We start from the raw sequence: 19,155 nt of genomic DNA on the forward strand, positions 1-19,155 counted from the left end.
GTCACCACATATCCAGAGGATACCTCGAAGACACCACCACCATAAACAATGTCTACAGCTCCATTCAAAACTGGATGGCTACACACCACCTCGGTCTTCATGACGAAAAAACAGAGTTACTCATTGTAGGCTCATTCCACCATCTAACATCCCTGGACTCATCCTATTCCTCTTTTCACATCGGCAGCTCTGTAATACCAGACGTCAAGCATGTCAAAACCCTTGGCGTATACCTCGACACAGAGCTCACTATGACCAAACACATTAATGCTCTCAAGTCTGCAACAGTCTACACATCCAATCTCATCTCCCTGAGCAGAACATTTCTCTCTACTAGCAACTGTTTCACCCTCTCCAGAGCCATTATACTCAGTAAACCTGACTACTCAGTGAGCCACATTGAGCAGTCTAGTGATTAACGACTTCCAATTGGTCCAAAAGTAGTTGAAATAGAAGAGGGAATCCAGGAAGTGCTGTCAACCCCTGCCTTGAGGAGCAAGGAGCAGGGAAGCTGTGCTCTGCTGAGAAGGGGCTGCGGACCAGTTTGCCTACCAGCAGTGGTTAATGTGTGCCGGTCTTCAGCCCCAGTAATTAATTGCATAGGTGGGGCTGAGCACCAGCACTTCCATAAAACTGAATTGGAGCCCTTCACTACCTTCTTAAAATTGCAGAATGAATATGGCCAGGTTTACATTAAATGCTGTAGTAAACCGTGCATTTGCATCTCTCTCAAATGTAATGAGTTCAAGCCTCGCCCTGCCCCCTGCCTGCTAGTCGGCTGCAGACATGATGAAAGTATCTCCTTCAGGCCTTGTGCTGAAAGCTACCGCAATTGTGACTTCTGTGTTGAGGCCCACTAGAGCGTGCACAGCTTTCTTCTGCTGGCTAAAGACAAAAACTGTAGATCCAAAAAGCTCCAAGTGTGTGTTCTCCCCCTTGGAGCTCTACCTTTCACAGTCATCCGTTCAAGCTTTTCAATCCTTACCGTATCAGTTTTCTGACACTAGAAGGAAGACTGCTCTCACTGAATGCTTTCAGGCAAGTGTGTGATATGCAACGTTTTCTTAATTACATAAGAACAAGTTTATCGGAGAGCGGCACTTTGCTGAAATAGAAGGCACTACCCAGGCCACTATCCCATTAGGAATGCTTATCTCCCTCCATGTGTGAAAAACCGGAGACACTCCCTTTTTCAGATGAAGCAAGTTTAATACAGTCTACAGTACAGAGATATTTTAACATACCTGGTTTTTATTATTTGTTTCACTGGTTACCTATCCAGCTAAAGCAAGCCACGAGCAGTGCTTCTGAGACTGGAGGCACCCTTTCCTGGGCAAGGCACACATGCAAATTGCGGTACACCCTCTTTTGGCAGCGCCGTTTGGCGCGTCCTGGTTTCAAATAGCCTGATGTGTTGTCCTAACTGATTTACCTTAATGGTTGAATGCTCGCTGCCCAGACACTGGTATCTTGTTCTGTTATGTAAACCTCCCCTGGGGGTCATGGATTTGGACATTCCTTTCAGGCAGCTATGTCCAGCCACTGCAGAATTGTTTCTGAATTAAATGTATTTGTTTCAAATAGCGTGCTTAGCTGTGAGGCTGTCTCAAAGGTACAGACCTTATCCTCTGCTGTGCTTGTGCAGTTTAAAATGGCAACAACTTGTCATGTTTTTATCCTCTGCAGGAACCATTTTCTTTGCTATCTACCGATTTCCTGGTGCATGCCCATCACATTATTTCCCTATGTGTACGCAGCAATCTTATCTACCTACAATTTTCTGCCTTACTTGTGTAGCGAGTCCCTACAACTTCCTGTCACCTAATCTATTCTATTTTAAAACACACTAATTGTGCAAGCTAATGCCTTATCTGGTCTCTAATTGTGTAGCGCAAAATAACTATTCTTTGTGACAGCTGCATTTCCAGGAGAATTCAAAGTGCAGTTTCAAATGTGTCCTGACTGATCTTATAATTCTGTTTCTTCTGAGGAAGGCAGGGTGGCAAAGCCTGAACATGCTCTCTAGTCAATAACTGCCCCACTACAGTTCTGTTCAATATGCAGAGGGAAGGGGGCGACTGTTCCATAGGAGGGAGCCAGTTGAGGAAAGAGATCAACCTCTGGCCCTCTGTTTAGTGAAACGCTTTACACACAGAGCTGGTGCCAGTTGAAACTGAGAAGTCTAGAGGGGGAGCATTTAGTTAGAGAGAGTTGCAGATGGTGTGGTCCCCGGCCCCAGTCAACCTTGTGGATGATGGAGAAGGATTCCAATTTGATGCGTGCAGCAACCAGGAGCCAGTGAAGACTTTTTAGTGTAGGAGTGATGCAGTACCTGGGCTTAAGGCCAAGGATAAGTCTCGCTGCCATATTCTGGATTAGCTGGAGGGGTCACAGAGTGAATGAAGGTAGGTACAGGAAGAGGCTATTGCAATATTCGAGTCTAGAGAGAACCAGGACTCGGGTAACATTGAGCTTTGTGGGGGGAAAGTGTGACAAGGGAGAAGGAAGAGTTAAAAGTGGGTCTTCTTGGCAATGTCTTGAGTGTAAGAGATGAAGGAGAGAGAGTAGTTGAAGATGACGCCAAAGGTTCTGGCTTCAGAAGCGGGAACAAGGGGAGAGCCCATAGAGGCAGGCCACAGTGAATGGAAAAAGGTAGGAGCAGGAGTCCCAATGGGAAGGATCTCAATTTTGCTGTCATTGGGGCAGAGATTGTTGGAAGTGCAGCAGGACTGGATGACAGATAGGCAGTCAGGGATGATGGAAGGACCAAGAGGGTCAGAAGGAGGTTTGAAAAAGAGTTGTGCCGTCTGCATAACACTGGAAGTTGGGGGAGAAGGAGATGAGGAGTGCCATTGAGCAAGGTAGATGTTAAAGAGCCACAGAGCGAGGATAGAACCCTGGGTAACACCACAGTTGTAGACAGAAGTAGGAGAGGAGAAGGTGCCCAGGATGACTTGCGAGGAGCAGTCAGTTAGGAAGGAGGTCAGCAACTCCAGTGCCCACTCCAAGATACCAAGGGTGTTGTGGATCCTTTGTATGAGGATGGAGTGGTTGACTGTGTCAAATGCAGAGGAGAGATCAAGAACAATAAGGACAGCTGGGGAGTTGGAATCCAGGGATGCGAGCAGTTCTTCAGGGGTGTTCAGTAGAGCAGCTTATGTGCCTCTAGATGCTCGGAATCCAGATTGATGGTCATGGAGGCCACCAACAAGTTCAGTATGAGTTCAGTTGGGGCAGGGCCAACTTCTCCAACAGTTTCCCCAGGAAGGGGATGATGGAGATAAATATTAAGCTGAGGTATCAGATAAATCTATAAAGATCTTGTATACATATGCTTTGCAAACCATATTCAATGCAATCAACTCTTGGAGCATTAGTTAAACCCTCTGCAGATACTTGAATTTAAAAAATAGATCCACTGCATTACTCAATAATTTCCTTACATTTTGATGACTACTAAGCCACTATCAGAAAGGTAATATCCAACGTCCATCAACCACTTTGCCCTTCTCTTGTCCCCCAGTGTCAGTGGTCATATCTAACAAGCACCCTTTATTTTGTTCCCACCAACCTCCAAGATCAGAAATGGTCACTGTGACTTGCAATGGGTTAGCTTCTTAGAAAAACATTTTAATTGATTGCACATAGAATGACTTTGTGGGACCAAAACGCAAATTTCAACTAGGGACAGGCAATCCAAGCAGGGCGGGTTGTAGGGTTGTTGATGCCACAAAGTGACATTCTGACTCGGAGTCCCCATCTTCTGGCAATTGGCCATTATTTATTGCGTGTAGTCATTTTACGGCCACTGGTATAACCCTCTCTAGGATGCCACAGAGGCGTCTGCCTAATGTAGTCTTGAACTAACACCACCAGGACTCCTATTCTAAATGAAGTTGAGATAGATGAGTTCAAAATACGATATGGCACACTTCAGATAATGTTCACTCGTATGAACACAAGGAAAGATGCCTTCATTTCAAATATGTTTGTTTTAGAAAGTTGCTTCCGTCTTACCGTCATATGGGCTTTATTAATTTTTTCTTGGGCCTACACTCTTATTTTCTATTCTTTTCTCTCTCACCCTCACCCCCTCTCTATTGACTGCCTCATACTAGATTGTAGGACTTGCAATTTAAAGATTGGTATTGTATGGACCTATCTTTATTGCTGTTTTTGGCACTGCTGCTTACTTCCCTATGCCTATTTGTTATCAGCTATTGGACTGGTAGACCATTACTTCTGACATGGTGTAACGGTGGCGCTGCCAGACAAAGTCATTGTTTGGGGACAGGTAGGCCTAAAAGACTTCTGCAGGTGGCAAGCACCTAAGCAGAGCTTGTTTGGGCATATTCGGTCTATGTGAGCCATGAGGCGATTGCACAATTGTCTTTTGGTTCAGGACTCCCTACAATGAGGCTTGAGTGCTCAATATCATGTCTGTGTATATTTCCACCTAACCTGTCTTTAGATAAGAAGTGCCCCCTCCATCAAGATTCTGTATTGTATTGCATACGTACTGGCAATATTCCAATAAAATACTGGAAAGACCGACAACCATCAGGAAAATTGATACTAGCCACATCCTCAATCCAGGCATTCAGCTAATAGCTGCCTAGAAAGCATCAATGACTCAAAATAATGTCTCAAATGGTCATGGCCTATACTACCTCAAACCCAGTCACGTTTTCAAGCATGAGCTCTCAACCTCTCCTACAGCCCACTGCTGCTACAGATTAAATTTCAGGTTCCCCCACTCTTGGCCTGTTGCTTAGGGAATTTAGCACCCGATGGGGGGGCGGCAGCCTTCCAAGCCAACGGAGAGGCTTGGAGCAGGGGCATTACCATACGGTAATCCCGCACCTGCTCCGAGCCTCCTCAGGGCCGGAGGGCGCCATCTCCCCCCACCGGGGAACAAGTGCCCCCCTGCAAACCCCATTCCCCTTTGCTACAGATTTCACTTCCTCCTACCCCACTTACCGTCTCCTTTCTGATCCTTGTCCTGCGTCAGGAACAGTAGTCCTGACATGTCCGCTCCTGATCTGCGACATGCTGTCATGGAAAGGGAGAAGGGACCACATAGTCCCTTCTCACCCGATCCACGGTGAACATCTTTTGATCTTTTTTTCCCCTCACCACCCAAACTATTAGGCCCACAGTGTAATTGGCCGGGCTACTAATAGCAATGCACCCCTCGCTGGGGCGTGGGGGTATTACAGCTTCAGGTAATGCTCTAGGCCTGTGTTAAGGCCCTTGCTTCGCTCAGGCCTGTAACTTTGGGCCCTGGGGCATTACCTGATGCAGTAATTAACAGCCCTGCCATACCCCAAAGCATTATGGAAGTTTTTCGCCGTCAGGCTCTACACATCAGGTCGTCGCCCTCGGCCTGAGGCACTGCTCGGGGGTATATCTTGAATTGATTACATGTGCAACCATTTTAGCATCAGAACAAATGATAAAGCACAATGTGCATCGATTAATAGACACTCACTGTCCTGCCATGCATCCACAATCTACAAGTTTCTTTTTATCTTATGATATTGACACCTTCATTATTCCTGAACTTGGCTACAGGCACTTTCAGAACCAGCACATTCTCTGCTCTCCCAGATAGCTACTCCATCTTGAAGGAGAATAGAAAGGGAAGCTTTGAGGGAAGCTTTTATTTTTAAATCTATTCTCAATATCCTTGTCAACCCTTGCGCATAAATAGCCAGGTACATGGCATCCTCAGTGTTAATGTTTCTAACAAAGCCCCTAGGCCTTGATTCAAACTTTGTCTCTGACTTCATTGAGATTATCTTTCCAGTTCTAAAGACATCTTTATACAATGCTGGTCTTGGGTGATTTTAGCTTTGATTTCAGATAATCAAGAAGAAAATTGGCCCACCACCTACCTAATATTAACATTCACAGTTGTACAAAATTTTATCAAGGATCTGGCTCCACTGGTCACCAACATTTGTAATAAAACATTCAAGGAAGGCATGATCCCTGCCTCTTTAAAAGAACTTTGGATCACCACGCTCCTAAAAAAGCATCTGGATATCCACCCATTTGCGTCAACTATCACCTATTTCAAACTCACCTTTTCTATTAAACATCTTAAATAAGGTAGCAGCCAACCAGCTACAAGTCTTTTTTTGGGAATCAGAATGTATTTGGTGTTTGACAGTCAGGCTTCAGGCCAGTCACATAGACCGGTCTGCTTTTTGGAAAGGAAAATCTGCTGGAGCGATTGTACTTTAACAGGACGGGCATGCTGATGCTGCTGGACCTGTCTGCCAAGTTCGACACCATGGACCACTATTTCCTTCTGGATGGATTTCTGAACATAGCAGAGATCTATCCCAGTTCCTTACTCAGTAGCAGAATACATGGGGTAGAGATATGTTCCTTTGAATCAGTACCAGTGGCAGAAAACTGCATAGTCCCATAGGGCTCCTTCGTATCCTCAACGCGGTTTAACATCAACATAAAGCCTCACCACAACCGGCTAGTAAGCAAAACAGTGTCTTTAAACAATTAAGTGGACAACAGGAAAATCTTTGTTTTAACAGAGTATACAGTGGATAATCTCAGCCACAAGGAAAAACATTTCAAACTCATTGAATTGTGGCTGAAGGCAAGATGTCTTCAGCCTTATTCTTAATCCTGGGCTAAAAACAGATTCCTAAAAAGAATAGCCTGTGGACATTACATTGTGCAGATACCAATATCCCCATTCAAACACGTGAAATCATTGGATGTACTTGACTTCTGCATATGCACAACAGCCCACACCAACACCATTGTTAGTTTGACAAGCTACAACCTTATGTTTGTGCATCAGATGAGATCCAATTTATTTGATGAAAATGGCAACAATAGCCCAGGCTATTATTGGGGCTAAACCAGATCATTATGTCGTCTTTATTTGAGGTGCCCAAAAAAATAAAATCAATCAACAGCTCAAGGTCCTCCTAAATACAGCTGCAACAATAGAGTCCAAAACCACCCAAATAGAACATGTTAAACCTGTCTTGAGAAGCCTGGGTTGGATCCTGATAAAAGTCATAATATATTTTAAGACCCTTACATTAGTCTATCAAGCCCTTTGTTGACCAACCCATCCCCGCCCCCACACTAAAATAGGTTGTGGGTTACCATACCCAGTTTCAAACATGCCAAAGTCAAGGGACAATAATTCCTTGTTCTTGCCCCCAGAAACTGGAGCTCTCTTCCAGAAGACATCTGCAGCATTGAGCAACGCCCGGCATTCTAAAAGAGAAGAGTTTTTGTTCTCTTCTGGACCATACTGTGCTATTCTGAGCCCATCTCCAGCACTTAGATGCCTGTTTGGGCCGTTCAATTCAATTAAAAGGAATATGAGTAAATGACATTTTTTTTCCAGATTACTTTTATTTAGAGACCAACCCTTTTGGGTGAGTGGCAACATCACAACCTTTGTCTTAGAGTTCAATGTAATCTTTGTATCCAGGGGTTACAAGAAATCCTAAAAACCATATTTAATTATCATAAAGGCATATTTGTCTTTACAATAAATATTTTTCAAGTGTATCGATTTAGAGCCCACATTTACATTATAGTGTTCTGAAGTCCCTTGATTTACCCCAGTGCACATTATTTGCATACAAAGCAAGAATTTCTGTTGTACGTTTAATGAAATCTCCAATATAATATTAGTTACACCAAAGGCACAAAATTCTTACCTGCAACTTGACTGCAAATGGTTCTTGCTTTTGAAGGTAGGACTTTCTATCGTTGTAGGCTTTTCTGGTGAGGTTGCCCCGGATTCGAGCTTGTAACAGAACAATCAAGTTTTCATTAGCAAACCATAGCTGCTCTCGGTCATAACTGGAAGTAACTTGCCCTACAATAGCCTGGTGAGAAAATAAGCAATGTTCAAATGAGAGGTGCCTGGTGTGATTCACCAATCTACTGAATGTGAAAATACAAATATGTACATAATTATGTGTAAGAAGTATGCATAGTAATAAAATGTGTGTGGCGTACAGGTATTCATCAATGGATCACATTATAGAATATTAATCACAATCAGAATGCACCATCTCCGAAGAATTCCATGGGGCTGATTTACAAAGAAAGGAAGTAAACATGCTGTCTTTGCAATATTTAAATTGGGGCCAGGCATGACAATCAAAAGTACACACAACCTATGCATAACTTGCAAGTATATTAAATCACATATGTAATTTGTAGGCACTGTAAGGGTGCAGAAGAGTGAGACAGTGGTGGTAATGTTTGTTGGCAAAGACTTATTTATGTATACAAATAAAGAAATGGAAAACCTATCTTGCTCTGTTTCTATGAGGGGTTGCCCTACCTTAACAAACATACTAGGGACTCGGTCAGGATGTCCAGTAAAGTAAAATGTCCACTGCCTTGTATCCAAACCTATTTACGTCCCTTACACTCTAGGCTAGCTAAAGAAACAACTAGGTGTCTTCTTGACCCAGAAGGAGGTGCCTCTCATTCTGGATATAGACTCAAATGTTCAGTTCTTGATGAAAAAACAAAATGAGTGGTACTTTAATTTAAAAGTTTTTGACGTTTGGATGCTTCTCCACATGTACACAAAATAACACAACAGGATTTAACGGGGAATTGTCTCCCCTCTTCTTTCTTTCCCAGTCTCCATTTATTACAAAGAAAAATCACAGTTCCCAAGTATCAAGGAAGGGTGGGAAAGGGGCGCGGGGGAGAGGGGTAGTCTCGTCCCCTATTCTTTCACCAATGTTACATCACTGTCTTGCCAGACTTGACTTTAGGTCTTCTTATGACAAACCAGTTTCCAAATATTAGGGAAGAGAGGGTTTGGGGGATACTCTTCCCCATGCTTTCTCCAGCTCACAAATGTAGCATCAAGTCTGGTTCACTATCCTTTTAGACTTGACTGTAGACCTTATCACAAAACACAGTTCCAAAGTATTAGAGGTGGGGGTGTCTCTTCTCCTGCTCTTTCTCCAGCTCACGAATGTAGCATCAAGTCTGGTTTACTATCCTGCCAGACTGGACTATAGATCTTAAAATGCCAAAAAATGGCCCTCAACCCTTTGTTTTAACTGCTTGCAAATCTCTTTCTCTCTTACTTGGGTCCCAGAACCCTGAGGGCTGTCTTGGGATCTCCCTGACTTGCACTGGGCCCCAGCCCCTTGACTGCGTGCTTCTTTTGCAGGGTCTGCCCGACTTCATATGGGTCCCAGACCCTAATGTGCTATTATGGGGGGGCTTTGCCCCCCTTCGTATAGGTGCTAGACCCTTGTGTACTGTTCTGGTGAAGCGTCATGGACTTCATATTGGCCCCAGACCCTGGTGTGCTGCTTTTGCGGGCCTCCTCTGCCCCTGCTTCACTCAATGCCCAATTGAACAGACCTGGTGTACTCTCCTGGCAGGTACTGTACCGCATAGGATATTTCTTAAACTTTGTTCCAGTTTTTACAGTTCTTTCGCTATCCCTTTTTGCCTCCTGGGTTATTAGTATGTGTCTCTGTAATCTATTCAGCCCGCTCCGTGCCCCACCGGCCGGCCCAACACTTGCCATACCTTTGGGAAATGTTGCCGCGGTCTGGAGGGAGTAAATACTGTGTTCTCCAAAGGCTATTGTCACTGGTCCCATGGAGGGCTGCTCTCCTTACGAGATCCACCTGCTGAGTACCACCCAAGCGGGACTATGGAGTAGCAATGGCACCTTCTGGGCCTCCACGGAAGGGGCTTCCCCCATGGGAGCAGTGACAATACCCTGGGATTCGTCACAGCGTTCACAAAGAAAGGGGCCTTCTTGCTGAATTCCTGACACATTGTGTGTTGGAATAAGTGGAGCCCTTGCCTTCCAGTACCTCTGGGGCACTTGCTGGCTTTTTCTACAATCACTATTGAGGCCCACTATACCTGGATGCATTGACCAAGCTCTAGAGTGGGTTGTATCTGATCCATCTGTATTGAATTCATCCTGCTAGAATCCAGAAGCTTGAGCCACACATCCTTTGTTATGCGTTGCCTCAGAGTTCTAGCCAGTCTCCAAGGCTTTTACAGACCGCAACTGGGTGGTGGCATGCATGCTCTCTAATGAGCCCATGACAATCAATTGTATCAGAAGGTGCCTTAATGCTATCAAAAAACAACTAGTCTCTTTCTTTTTAAAACTAAATCTGGTCGAAATGGATTGTCCCTCCTTTATTTTCAGGTTAATCAACGTTCTGTCCAGGAATTGCTTTCCTCACTTTCTGAATTGGATATCTCCCCTATCCTTGCTTTAGGAGCGATATCTGTTTGGTTGTTTCTAATATTATGTCATGTTAATGAAGCTGTGCATGCTTCCTCTACTACTACTTAGGACATTCTAGATCTGTTCTTCACCTTCTGATTTCTGTTCTGCCATCCAGCCCAAGGTTTGAAAGAGGAAATGCTGTTTCAGCTAGTCTTCCTTCTTGAACCCTTCTCACCTTATAAGAATTTGCTGCCTGAATGATTAGTGGAGCATACCACCTGGTCATACTACTTGCATTGAAGTCTATCTTCACTTGTTACTCCAACATGTTCACACTCAACACAAGCAGTGTTATGCCACACATCTTGGGAACATCTTTGATGTACCTGGGAAAATAAAGACCTTCTCAGACTTGACATGAGATTCACAAAAACGGATGGTTGTTGACTGGAATATTATGAATAAATCTGAACCACTAGAGTAGTGATGGGGCCGAACCTGGTTCAACCGCGCACAGAGAAAGGAAAATACTATAGCCAAACTGCTGTTTGTACAGGTGTATATAGGCTAAGCCCAAATTCCATGGTACGTAACAAAGAGAAATCATACGCCCTGGTCCATGCGCATATGTCAAATTAACACAAAAGTGTCCTCTAGTGTTCTAAACATTAACAATTTAGTTTCGCAAATGAGCAGATCAAGAATGGTGCTTATTTTTATTAAGGTACAAGAATGATCTGTACTATAAAGAGAGAAAAGTCCTTTAATGAAAAACATACATGACTAAGACAATAGGAAATGTTTACATTGCTATTAAGCCAACATGTGTTTCAACCTTGTACTGGTTCTTTTCAAGGCAAGTGTGGCAACGATGAATGTTTGCATAAACTGACGTCCACTAAGAATAACATCCACCAGACCCCTGCTGGTTTGATGAAAATGAATTTGTCATTGTGCTGTTCATCACTTGTGAATACGGTTGTTCGAACATGAAAATGCCAATTTGTGTTTGAAGAAAACAGGATCTGTTATATTATGGTCCTTGTGCCAATAATGAGGTTCCTCTGTTATGGGATACGCAGCCAGTTAGGCATTCCTCGTGCGAATGCCTAATTGGCTGGGTATCCCCCAATATCAGATCCTGTAAATGAGACAAAATGAGAGGATCAGCGATCTTTGCGTGAGACCTGCATGGATTTTAGACAACTTTAAAGAGATGCGAGTAACTGTCTAAATATCTGTGCCCTCTATGGCAGGATGTGGATCTAACAGTTGAGGCATATCATATCCGTTAATTAGAAATGCATGCATTGGGTCCCCAATTAGCATGAGGACATATACAGATCAAATTACAAAGGGGAGTTTGAGAGGCAGGGAAGTAAATGAGCATATGTGGAAAATCACCCTGCATGAAAGATGCAAGACATTTTAGGGATTTCAGGGGGCACAGAAACTAATCAATGTTGTTGAGAGAAATTGACAGCATCATTTTTACAAGATTTAAGTGATTATGATGTATACAGATATTGGATAATTTTGTTGGTGAGGACTTGCAAAGAATACTTTTTCTGTGTGTATACATAGTCTGCATGCTTGGCAAACTGTTGTTTGTCCAAGTGCCCATTATTAACCTCTCCTTTTCCCCCTTTTTCCTCAGGCACTCCACACCTGGCAAGATTCAGGTCCTTGATTACAGCTGCAATATAAGATCACAATCTGGAAAATTGGGTTGCCGATTGGGAACAGGTGCATGCTTCCTCTATAGAACTTTAAATAGTTGATATCCGCTGAAGAGCATTGAAATGCAGTAATTTTCTGTGAATTGACCCTAATTTGCACAGAGAACGAAAAAAATACACTTGAAACAGGTTGCTGTGGGCTGATGATTGCTACAATACCCTTATTCCATTAAAAATTCCAAAATCGAAAAAACAGTCAATCTTGGTAAGGTGTCGTGATATTTCTAGTTGCTGATTTTTGTCATGTCCTTTGTCAAGGCAAATAGTAATTCAAATTGTTAAAAAAGAAAATAAATACATTTGCATTAATATTGTACTACAAAAACACATTATTAAAAACTCTGCATTGTCACTAGATTTATGTACCAGATATTACTCACTGTAAAGAAATCAATCCTATTGGAGCAAAAAGGAAAGTAAACAACTTCCCAATGCCATGTATTAATCAAAAAGAATGGTAAAGTTTAAAGTCTGCTCTCACGTCCGTTGGCCTAGATCTTAATAAACGTAACCTCCAGATCAGTAGAGTGCCACATAGCTGGATCATTTTACAAAAAAATGTTCTTCTGCATCGAAAAATGCACAATATGGATAAAAACACAGAAAATGGTATTTCACGACCATGAAGTGCAACAGAACACCAGGAGGAGTAGGGGGGTACCAGTGCCTCAGCAACCCTCTTCAACTACAAGTCCCAATGTTAAATCTCTGGGTCCATAGGAAACAATGGACAGATGTTATCCAATGGAGGTAAGTAGGGGGTCTCCATATAGGTCCTTGAAAGCAGTTCAGACCCAAAGATGACCTGCAGAGGGATGAGAGGACTCAAATGGGGTAGCCCAATTTAATAGCTCCACTCAACCGAACCCCAGGAACATGTATAGGTGAGTGATGATGTTCCTAGCAGAGAAGCTTGCGGTTTAGCTCTGCATGGGCTACTTCAGAATGAGGGCTCTACAGCCACTTGCTGTTAAGATGGATTTCTAAACTCTGGTCTGGTGGACAGAGTTCAGGAGGCCACCCTAATTATAGTGAACAGGAGAAACTCTGGGAGCTGTGGCCAAACCAATCAAGGTAGCATGGAGAGCAGTCAAGGCTAAGTCTCAGGAGAAGTGAGTGGGGTCCACAATGAGTCCACACAGTGACGCAGTCAAGGACTACACCTACACTTAGATTACACTTATACAATAACTATAAACCTACTATATCTATAATTGGCCAAATAACAGTATAAAAATGAACAGAGCAGGTCATTCCATCACAAAACACTACTAATATAAACCATAAACAGTCACTGAAGTCAATGCAAAGTATACAATTCACCCCCCCACACCCTGCAACACACACCTCTAATACCTGAAAGAGAAGGTAAGTAATTAACACTTGCACCAACAGTCCACCTAAATAGAAACCCTAACTGTTGAAGTCCAACCCTAAGTTGAGGGGGCCCTTGTGCTCCAAAGTTCAAAGTTGTCAAGTAGTTTTAGAAGTTGAGAAAAAGTTAGGGAGATGGTCCTGTGGTTCAGAGAATGTCCAAGGAGATTACTGGTGAGTACAATGCATTTCTAACAAGTGTCGCCGAAGCCAGGAGTTGCAACAAATCCAAGTTCTTGATAAACATATAAAGGGTGGAGATAGGGGCACCGGTAAGTATCGTTACTACTCACCATCAGTTTTCCAATTTGTCCTCAGTCTTGGCAGGTCGAAGGAGAATCACTGGCGGTAGGTTTTACTGCTGTTGGATCCAGTAGCCGATGCTGTGAAGGCATCATGAGGCAAGTCACAGACCACAGATTCAAAGTTCAGACAACATTTATTTATTAACTTTAATGTCAGGATGGTGTAAGAACTAACTTGCCCTAGGCTAAGGTGGGATTTCCCAACCTAAAGAAACTAATGATAGTCAACTTAAAAGTCTGTCTGTGTCCAAAACCTATACTTACCCTCACAACTAAAGCTTGACACTGTGTAGGGATGTCAACAACAAAATAGGTAGCATTCCAAATAAAGTTCTGAGCTTCTTTCAGCTCTTGGCTTACTTTCCAGCTCCACTTCCCCAAGTTCAAGAAGACAACACAATTCCCCCTTCCCCAAGACGTTCGAATGTCCGGCTTGTCGACTCACAATCAGTTCCAGCCTCTTAATAATAAAAATCTATTCCAGATCAACTTTTAACTCCTTCAATCTCTTCAATATTTTACACAGATCTCCATCTTCAGTATTCACTTTAGAAATTTATTTCATCATTGAAGACTTGGTATCTGCATTCTCCTTGGCTTTTTGGGCAGGTTGTCCTGTGTCTAGTCACAGTTGTCGACCCACACAGGAATTCCATTCTTATGCTCATCAAAGCATTCCTTCAATTCGGTATTCAATAATGATTTATTCCCTTTCTTTCATTTACAGTTCAACCTGCTTGCCTTGTTCAATAAAACACCTCGCTTTGGATTCACCTTCAATTGTACATATATTTTTGTTCATCCGGAAGTCACATCTGCCCTGTAGTGGCCCCAGGAGCGCCCGGTAAGTGTTCCCTCTGATTCACTCAACGCTCCTTGGCGGCTCATGCGGGTGTCTTCTCTCTTCATTCATCGCTCTGCGCACATGTTTCTGTGTCTTTGCAAGCAGTGCTCGCACTTCTGAAGTCTTGCTGTGGGTTGCCGGTAGCTCCGCCTTTCACTCGCGGCTGCTACCGGTGGCATGCAGTGCCACTGGGGCTTCTTACGTGCTCCACAGCTGTGTGCTGTGAGCACAAGACCAAGTAGGCTCTGGAAAGACTGACCTTCTCATTGTCCGCTCGGGCCCTGGCATTGCAGTCTCTCCTTCTCCGTCACCTGCACTGCCAACCCCTAGCGACCCACGTACTCGGGGGCTGTTTCTGTATCCCTACAGCCCCCTACCAGCACTTGACACCTGATGTCTACACTTTTTATTTATTGTTTTTATTTATTTTACTGTTTATCCTATGTACTGCACTGCCCCTCCCCCTTTCCCCTCACACTTTTCCCCTTCCCCCCTCCCCTGCACTTGCGCGATCTCAATGTCACCTGGCCTAGTAAGATCGTTGTCTCCGTCTTCCCTCTGTTCCCCCTCCTCTGCCTCATTGTGCCAAGAAACACTTGTGTATAGGCGCTATATAAATGCCATATCATATCAATTGCCGGCATCCTGGCCTCCAGGCAGGATCCTCCTCCGCAGCAGGATTTCTTCCCTCTCTGGTCCGCAGCACTCAGTCTGGGCTTCTCGCCTGCTGGTCTCCCCTTCTCCAATGGTGACTCCAACTTTTATGCACCTGTGACCTGTTAACAGGTTGCCGATGCGAACCCTTCCATTGATTTGCCTGAATCCAATTACTTATGTTCTTGGGACATGCCTGACTCTGGTAATAGTTTCCAAACCTCTTCCTCGTTTCAGTACCAAAATGGTGTAATTGAGTATTAGTGTGCACAACTCCCAGCTGCCTCTTCCTTGTCCCAGTCCTAGAGTGGTGTGTCTGAATGTCGATGTGTATGACTCCTAGTTGCCTCTTCTTCGTCCCAGTCTTAAACGATTTCTGGGACTTGAAGTCCAAATTGAAAGATTTAGGGTTTTGTTCAATTTCTGCCTTATAACCGTTTCTGGATTTTTTAGGGATATTATGATCGTTATTATCCCTTCTCCCCAAGTTGGATTCTCCCCCCCCAAGTGATCCACCCCACCAGCACCACTCTCAGGGACTGGATCAGGAGGCATTTAAGGTGCCCTGGCCACATGAGGAGTACTCAACCACGTTCTCGATCAGGGGATTAGGAAGAATCAAAGCAGATTCTTCACAATGCCCAGGAGCTGCGGGTGCAAGCGAAGTTCTGGTCTCTTTGGGCCTTGGAGCAATATGCAACCCTTTCCAGTGAACGAATGCAGCAGGCACCAATGCAGGACTATTCTGAACACCCTACTAGACGGGGTTTGCCCGGTTCCAGCAATTCTCACCGTGGATGGCGACAACAGGCATCTCAGTACTTGCAGTCAAAGAAAGCCTTCCAGTACAGACTCCTTGATGCTGGGACATTGAAACTTTGCAGGAAGGCAACTTATGGAACCAGCTGGAGACCACCGAAGTTCCGGAAGAAAACAAGAAAGGGCAACACTGTAGCCCTGCAGTAGCACAAAATGTAGTTGGTCAGCCTACCGGTTGCCCCAGGGATACTTCCAAAGATTACTAACTGCAGGGCCATGACAAGATGTTGAAACTGGTTGTTCCCACCAGTTCAAAGGGTTGAACCACCAATGAGGGTCTTCTGAGATCTGTAGCCAGACAGGGTTCCATTGGGACAGCACCAAGAGTTGGTCAACAGGCCTCTTCAGGATGGGTCCACGGGTCTTCCTTCATTTGCACAGCTACACAGGATACTTGGCTCCTCTTCAGATATCTTGGAATGGATGAAGGACTCCCTCCTCTCATCCTAAATTCCGGTGAGTGCCAAAGAAAGATCTGCCCCACACAGACACCTCAACAGTGATCCAATCAGGGGGGGGCGCTGTTGCGCGCAACGAAGATGGCGCCTAGAGTCAGAGCTCCGTCCTGGCGAACATCCTCATTGAAACATCCTGCTCTGGGGCACACCGCGGACCCGAAAAAATAAGTGGAGAGTGTGGTAGAAGACCCTTGCTACCGGCTGAAGAAATCCGGAGGAGAAAGGTGGCGTGGTGGGGAGATACGGCTGATTGTATTTCGAGCGGCGGAGGGAGACAGTGCGAGCCGCATCCCAGAACTGCACGTATTCAGGAAACAACCGCTGACGCTATGGCCAGCAGACCATAGAGTGCCGACGGCCTAGCGTAAGAAGACTTTTGGCTTTGTGTGCGACTTCCCGCAAATGAGGAGACACCCGACCAGCCACTCGACGTAGCGACCCTGCGGGGGAAGGGGGGAACGAAGAAACTTTATGCAAAGGTGAGGAGCCGAGCGGCGGGGAAGGGCACTCCTGGCAGTATAATTCATACGAAACCCCACCAACCCGGATTAAACCCGGCACGCAGGCAAACTGAGGGGGGCATGGAAGCGGAGGGAGCGGAACAGTAGCAGCGAGGTAGGGACGCCGGGCGTACATGTTGCAGCTGTGCGGCAATCCACCTCTGTGGGTCTCATACGGGTGATCCTCCCGCGTCCCTCCCCCCGCCACTCACTGCGGATAGAACAACTCCGGGATTGTTTCACAGGCTGGAACGCTCCCGCGGTGCGACGCAACCGCATGCACTGGGAAGTGGCAGGCGGGCTGCGCAAGCTGCAGTAACAACAGGTACGAAGAATAAAACTCCTCAAAATACGTGAGAGAACACAACCCACTCACAAACTAACACAAGGAAGACCCCACTTTCCCCCTCATAGGCAGAAAGGTGAGATGGAGGAGAGAGATCACCTGAAAATACAAAGATTCTACCTTTGTGGGCAAGGATAAACAATATACCTCACAAGTAAAACGTAACCTGTTTCAAATACCGCTTGATGGACACTAGAATTGCAGCTGTCTTGCATCGCAAACACTAAGAGGTCACGGTCCTCACCTAGAAAAATACACATCACTTTTGGGGAATAACCAATCGGCAGACATTTTGAATGTGCGGCTAAGACATAAGGATAGTGCAATATGCCCAACAAAACGGCCAAAGGAGCGTGGACCAGGAAGAAAGGGCCAATGGAATCTTTCACTAACATCCACACGACTGAACCCGGGTCAGAAGCTCCGGCTACCTCAAAATCCCGAAATGAAGCTGAAAACAAAGCGAGTTAATAGGCTAACCACGATCGTCCAAAATGGATTCCTTGCGATAAACGTGAAACTAGATGATATTGTTTCAACTATCGGATCCTTGAAGGCAAGGGTGGACAAGGAAAGTTCCAGAATTACAGAAGCAGAAGGCAGAATTAGTACTAACGAAGACACCATAGCTAACCATGATCGAGACATAATGCAATTGAAAAATGACTTTCTTAAAATACAAACCAAGTGTGAAGATTTAGAATCTCGTTCCAGGAGGAACAACATTAGGATTGTTAGTGTGTCAGCAAAATTTGGTAAAGGGGAAATGGAACAACAAGTCGAAGCCCTCCTGAGGATCCTCTTTGGGCCCGAAACGTTCTCCGAACACTTTCTGGTTGGAAGAGCGCACCACACACTTGCTCCACCGCCGAAATCTGGGGCACCACCGCGCACGATCGTGGCGCCCCTCCTCAATTACCGGGACAGAGACATGATTCTTAGGAAAGCCCGGGAGCAAGGCACACTGCATTACAAAGAAAACCGTATCCACATATACCCAGACTTTTCGGCAGGAGTTCAGGCCAACCGGGGATGCTACGAACCAGTGAAAAGGCTGCTGAGAGCACGACAGGTGCAATATGCACTAATATTTCCTGCTAAAATGCGAATCCAACACGGCGGAAGAGCGCACTTCTTCGAGAACCCCGCCGGTGCGACGGCATATATAGAAGCCCATATACCTCTTCCCCCGGTAGGCTGTGGCCCAGATCAAAATGGCAGGCTTCCCCCTGAGGCAAATTGACACTGCCCAAATACTTGAGGAATTGAAGCGAACATTATCTACGAAGATGTAACAGAAGGAAACAGTGATAAGCGGAGGTGCACCACAAACGACTGAAAACGCTGGGACGTGAGCCTGGAACTGGTGGCCATTCAGCGGCAGCATGGCAACCCTAGGAGATCTCCAAAAGTTTGCATGGGTCAATCATCAGGTTGGGGCAGGTGGTGGGGGTGGTGGGCAGGAGGGATGGAGTGGGAACGGACTGGGGGTTAAACTGTTGAAGAGTTATAAAAGTTGTTTTGTTAATTGTCTAACAGGATATTGTGCTATGCCTACTAAACGATACATGTACAACAGAGCAAGGATTAATGGACACAATGACTGGAAACACGAACAAGAATAGTGGGATGAAAATTAAATTACTATCATGGAATGTGAGAGGCTTGAATAATCCCTCCAAAACTAGAAAAATCGGACCATATATAACCAGACACTCGCCCCATGTAGTTATGCTACAAGAAACACATGCACAGGGCTCTGGTAATGCAATGATACTCCCTACATGGGGCAAACAAAGATACCATACAGAGTACTCCATCCAGGCACGAGGAGTCACAATAATTCTACATCCATCTCTGGGATTTAAATCTAAAGGTAATAAAA

General features: G+C 44.9%; 1 protein-coding gene across 2 annotated transcripts in view; it reads right to left on the minus strand.

Moving 5' to 3' along the window:
* The window catches only part of IQGAP2 (IQ motif containing GTPase activating protein 2), a 1,674,846-nt gene that overhangs the window by 561,191 nt on the left and 1,094,500 nt on the right, over positions 1–19,155 (minus strand). For both annotated transcript variants that reach the window (XM_069627448.1, XM_069627449.1), the window contains one exon: positions 7,713–7,883. In XM_069627448.1, coding sequence (XP_069483549.1) covers positions 7,713–7,883 — 171 coding nt within the window. The remainder of the gene's footprint in view (positions 1–7,712; positions 7,884–19,155) is intronic.

Source organism: Ambystoma mexicanum, chromosome 6p (genome assembly GCF_040938575.1).
Source record: "Ambystoma mexicanum isolate Mex_15411 chromosome 6p, UKY_AmexF1_1, whole genome shotgun sequence".
NCBI lineage: Eukaryota > Metazoa > Chordata > Amphibia > Caudata > Ambystomatidae > Ambystoma > Ambystoma mexicanum.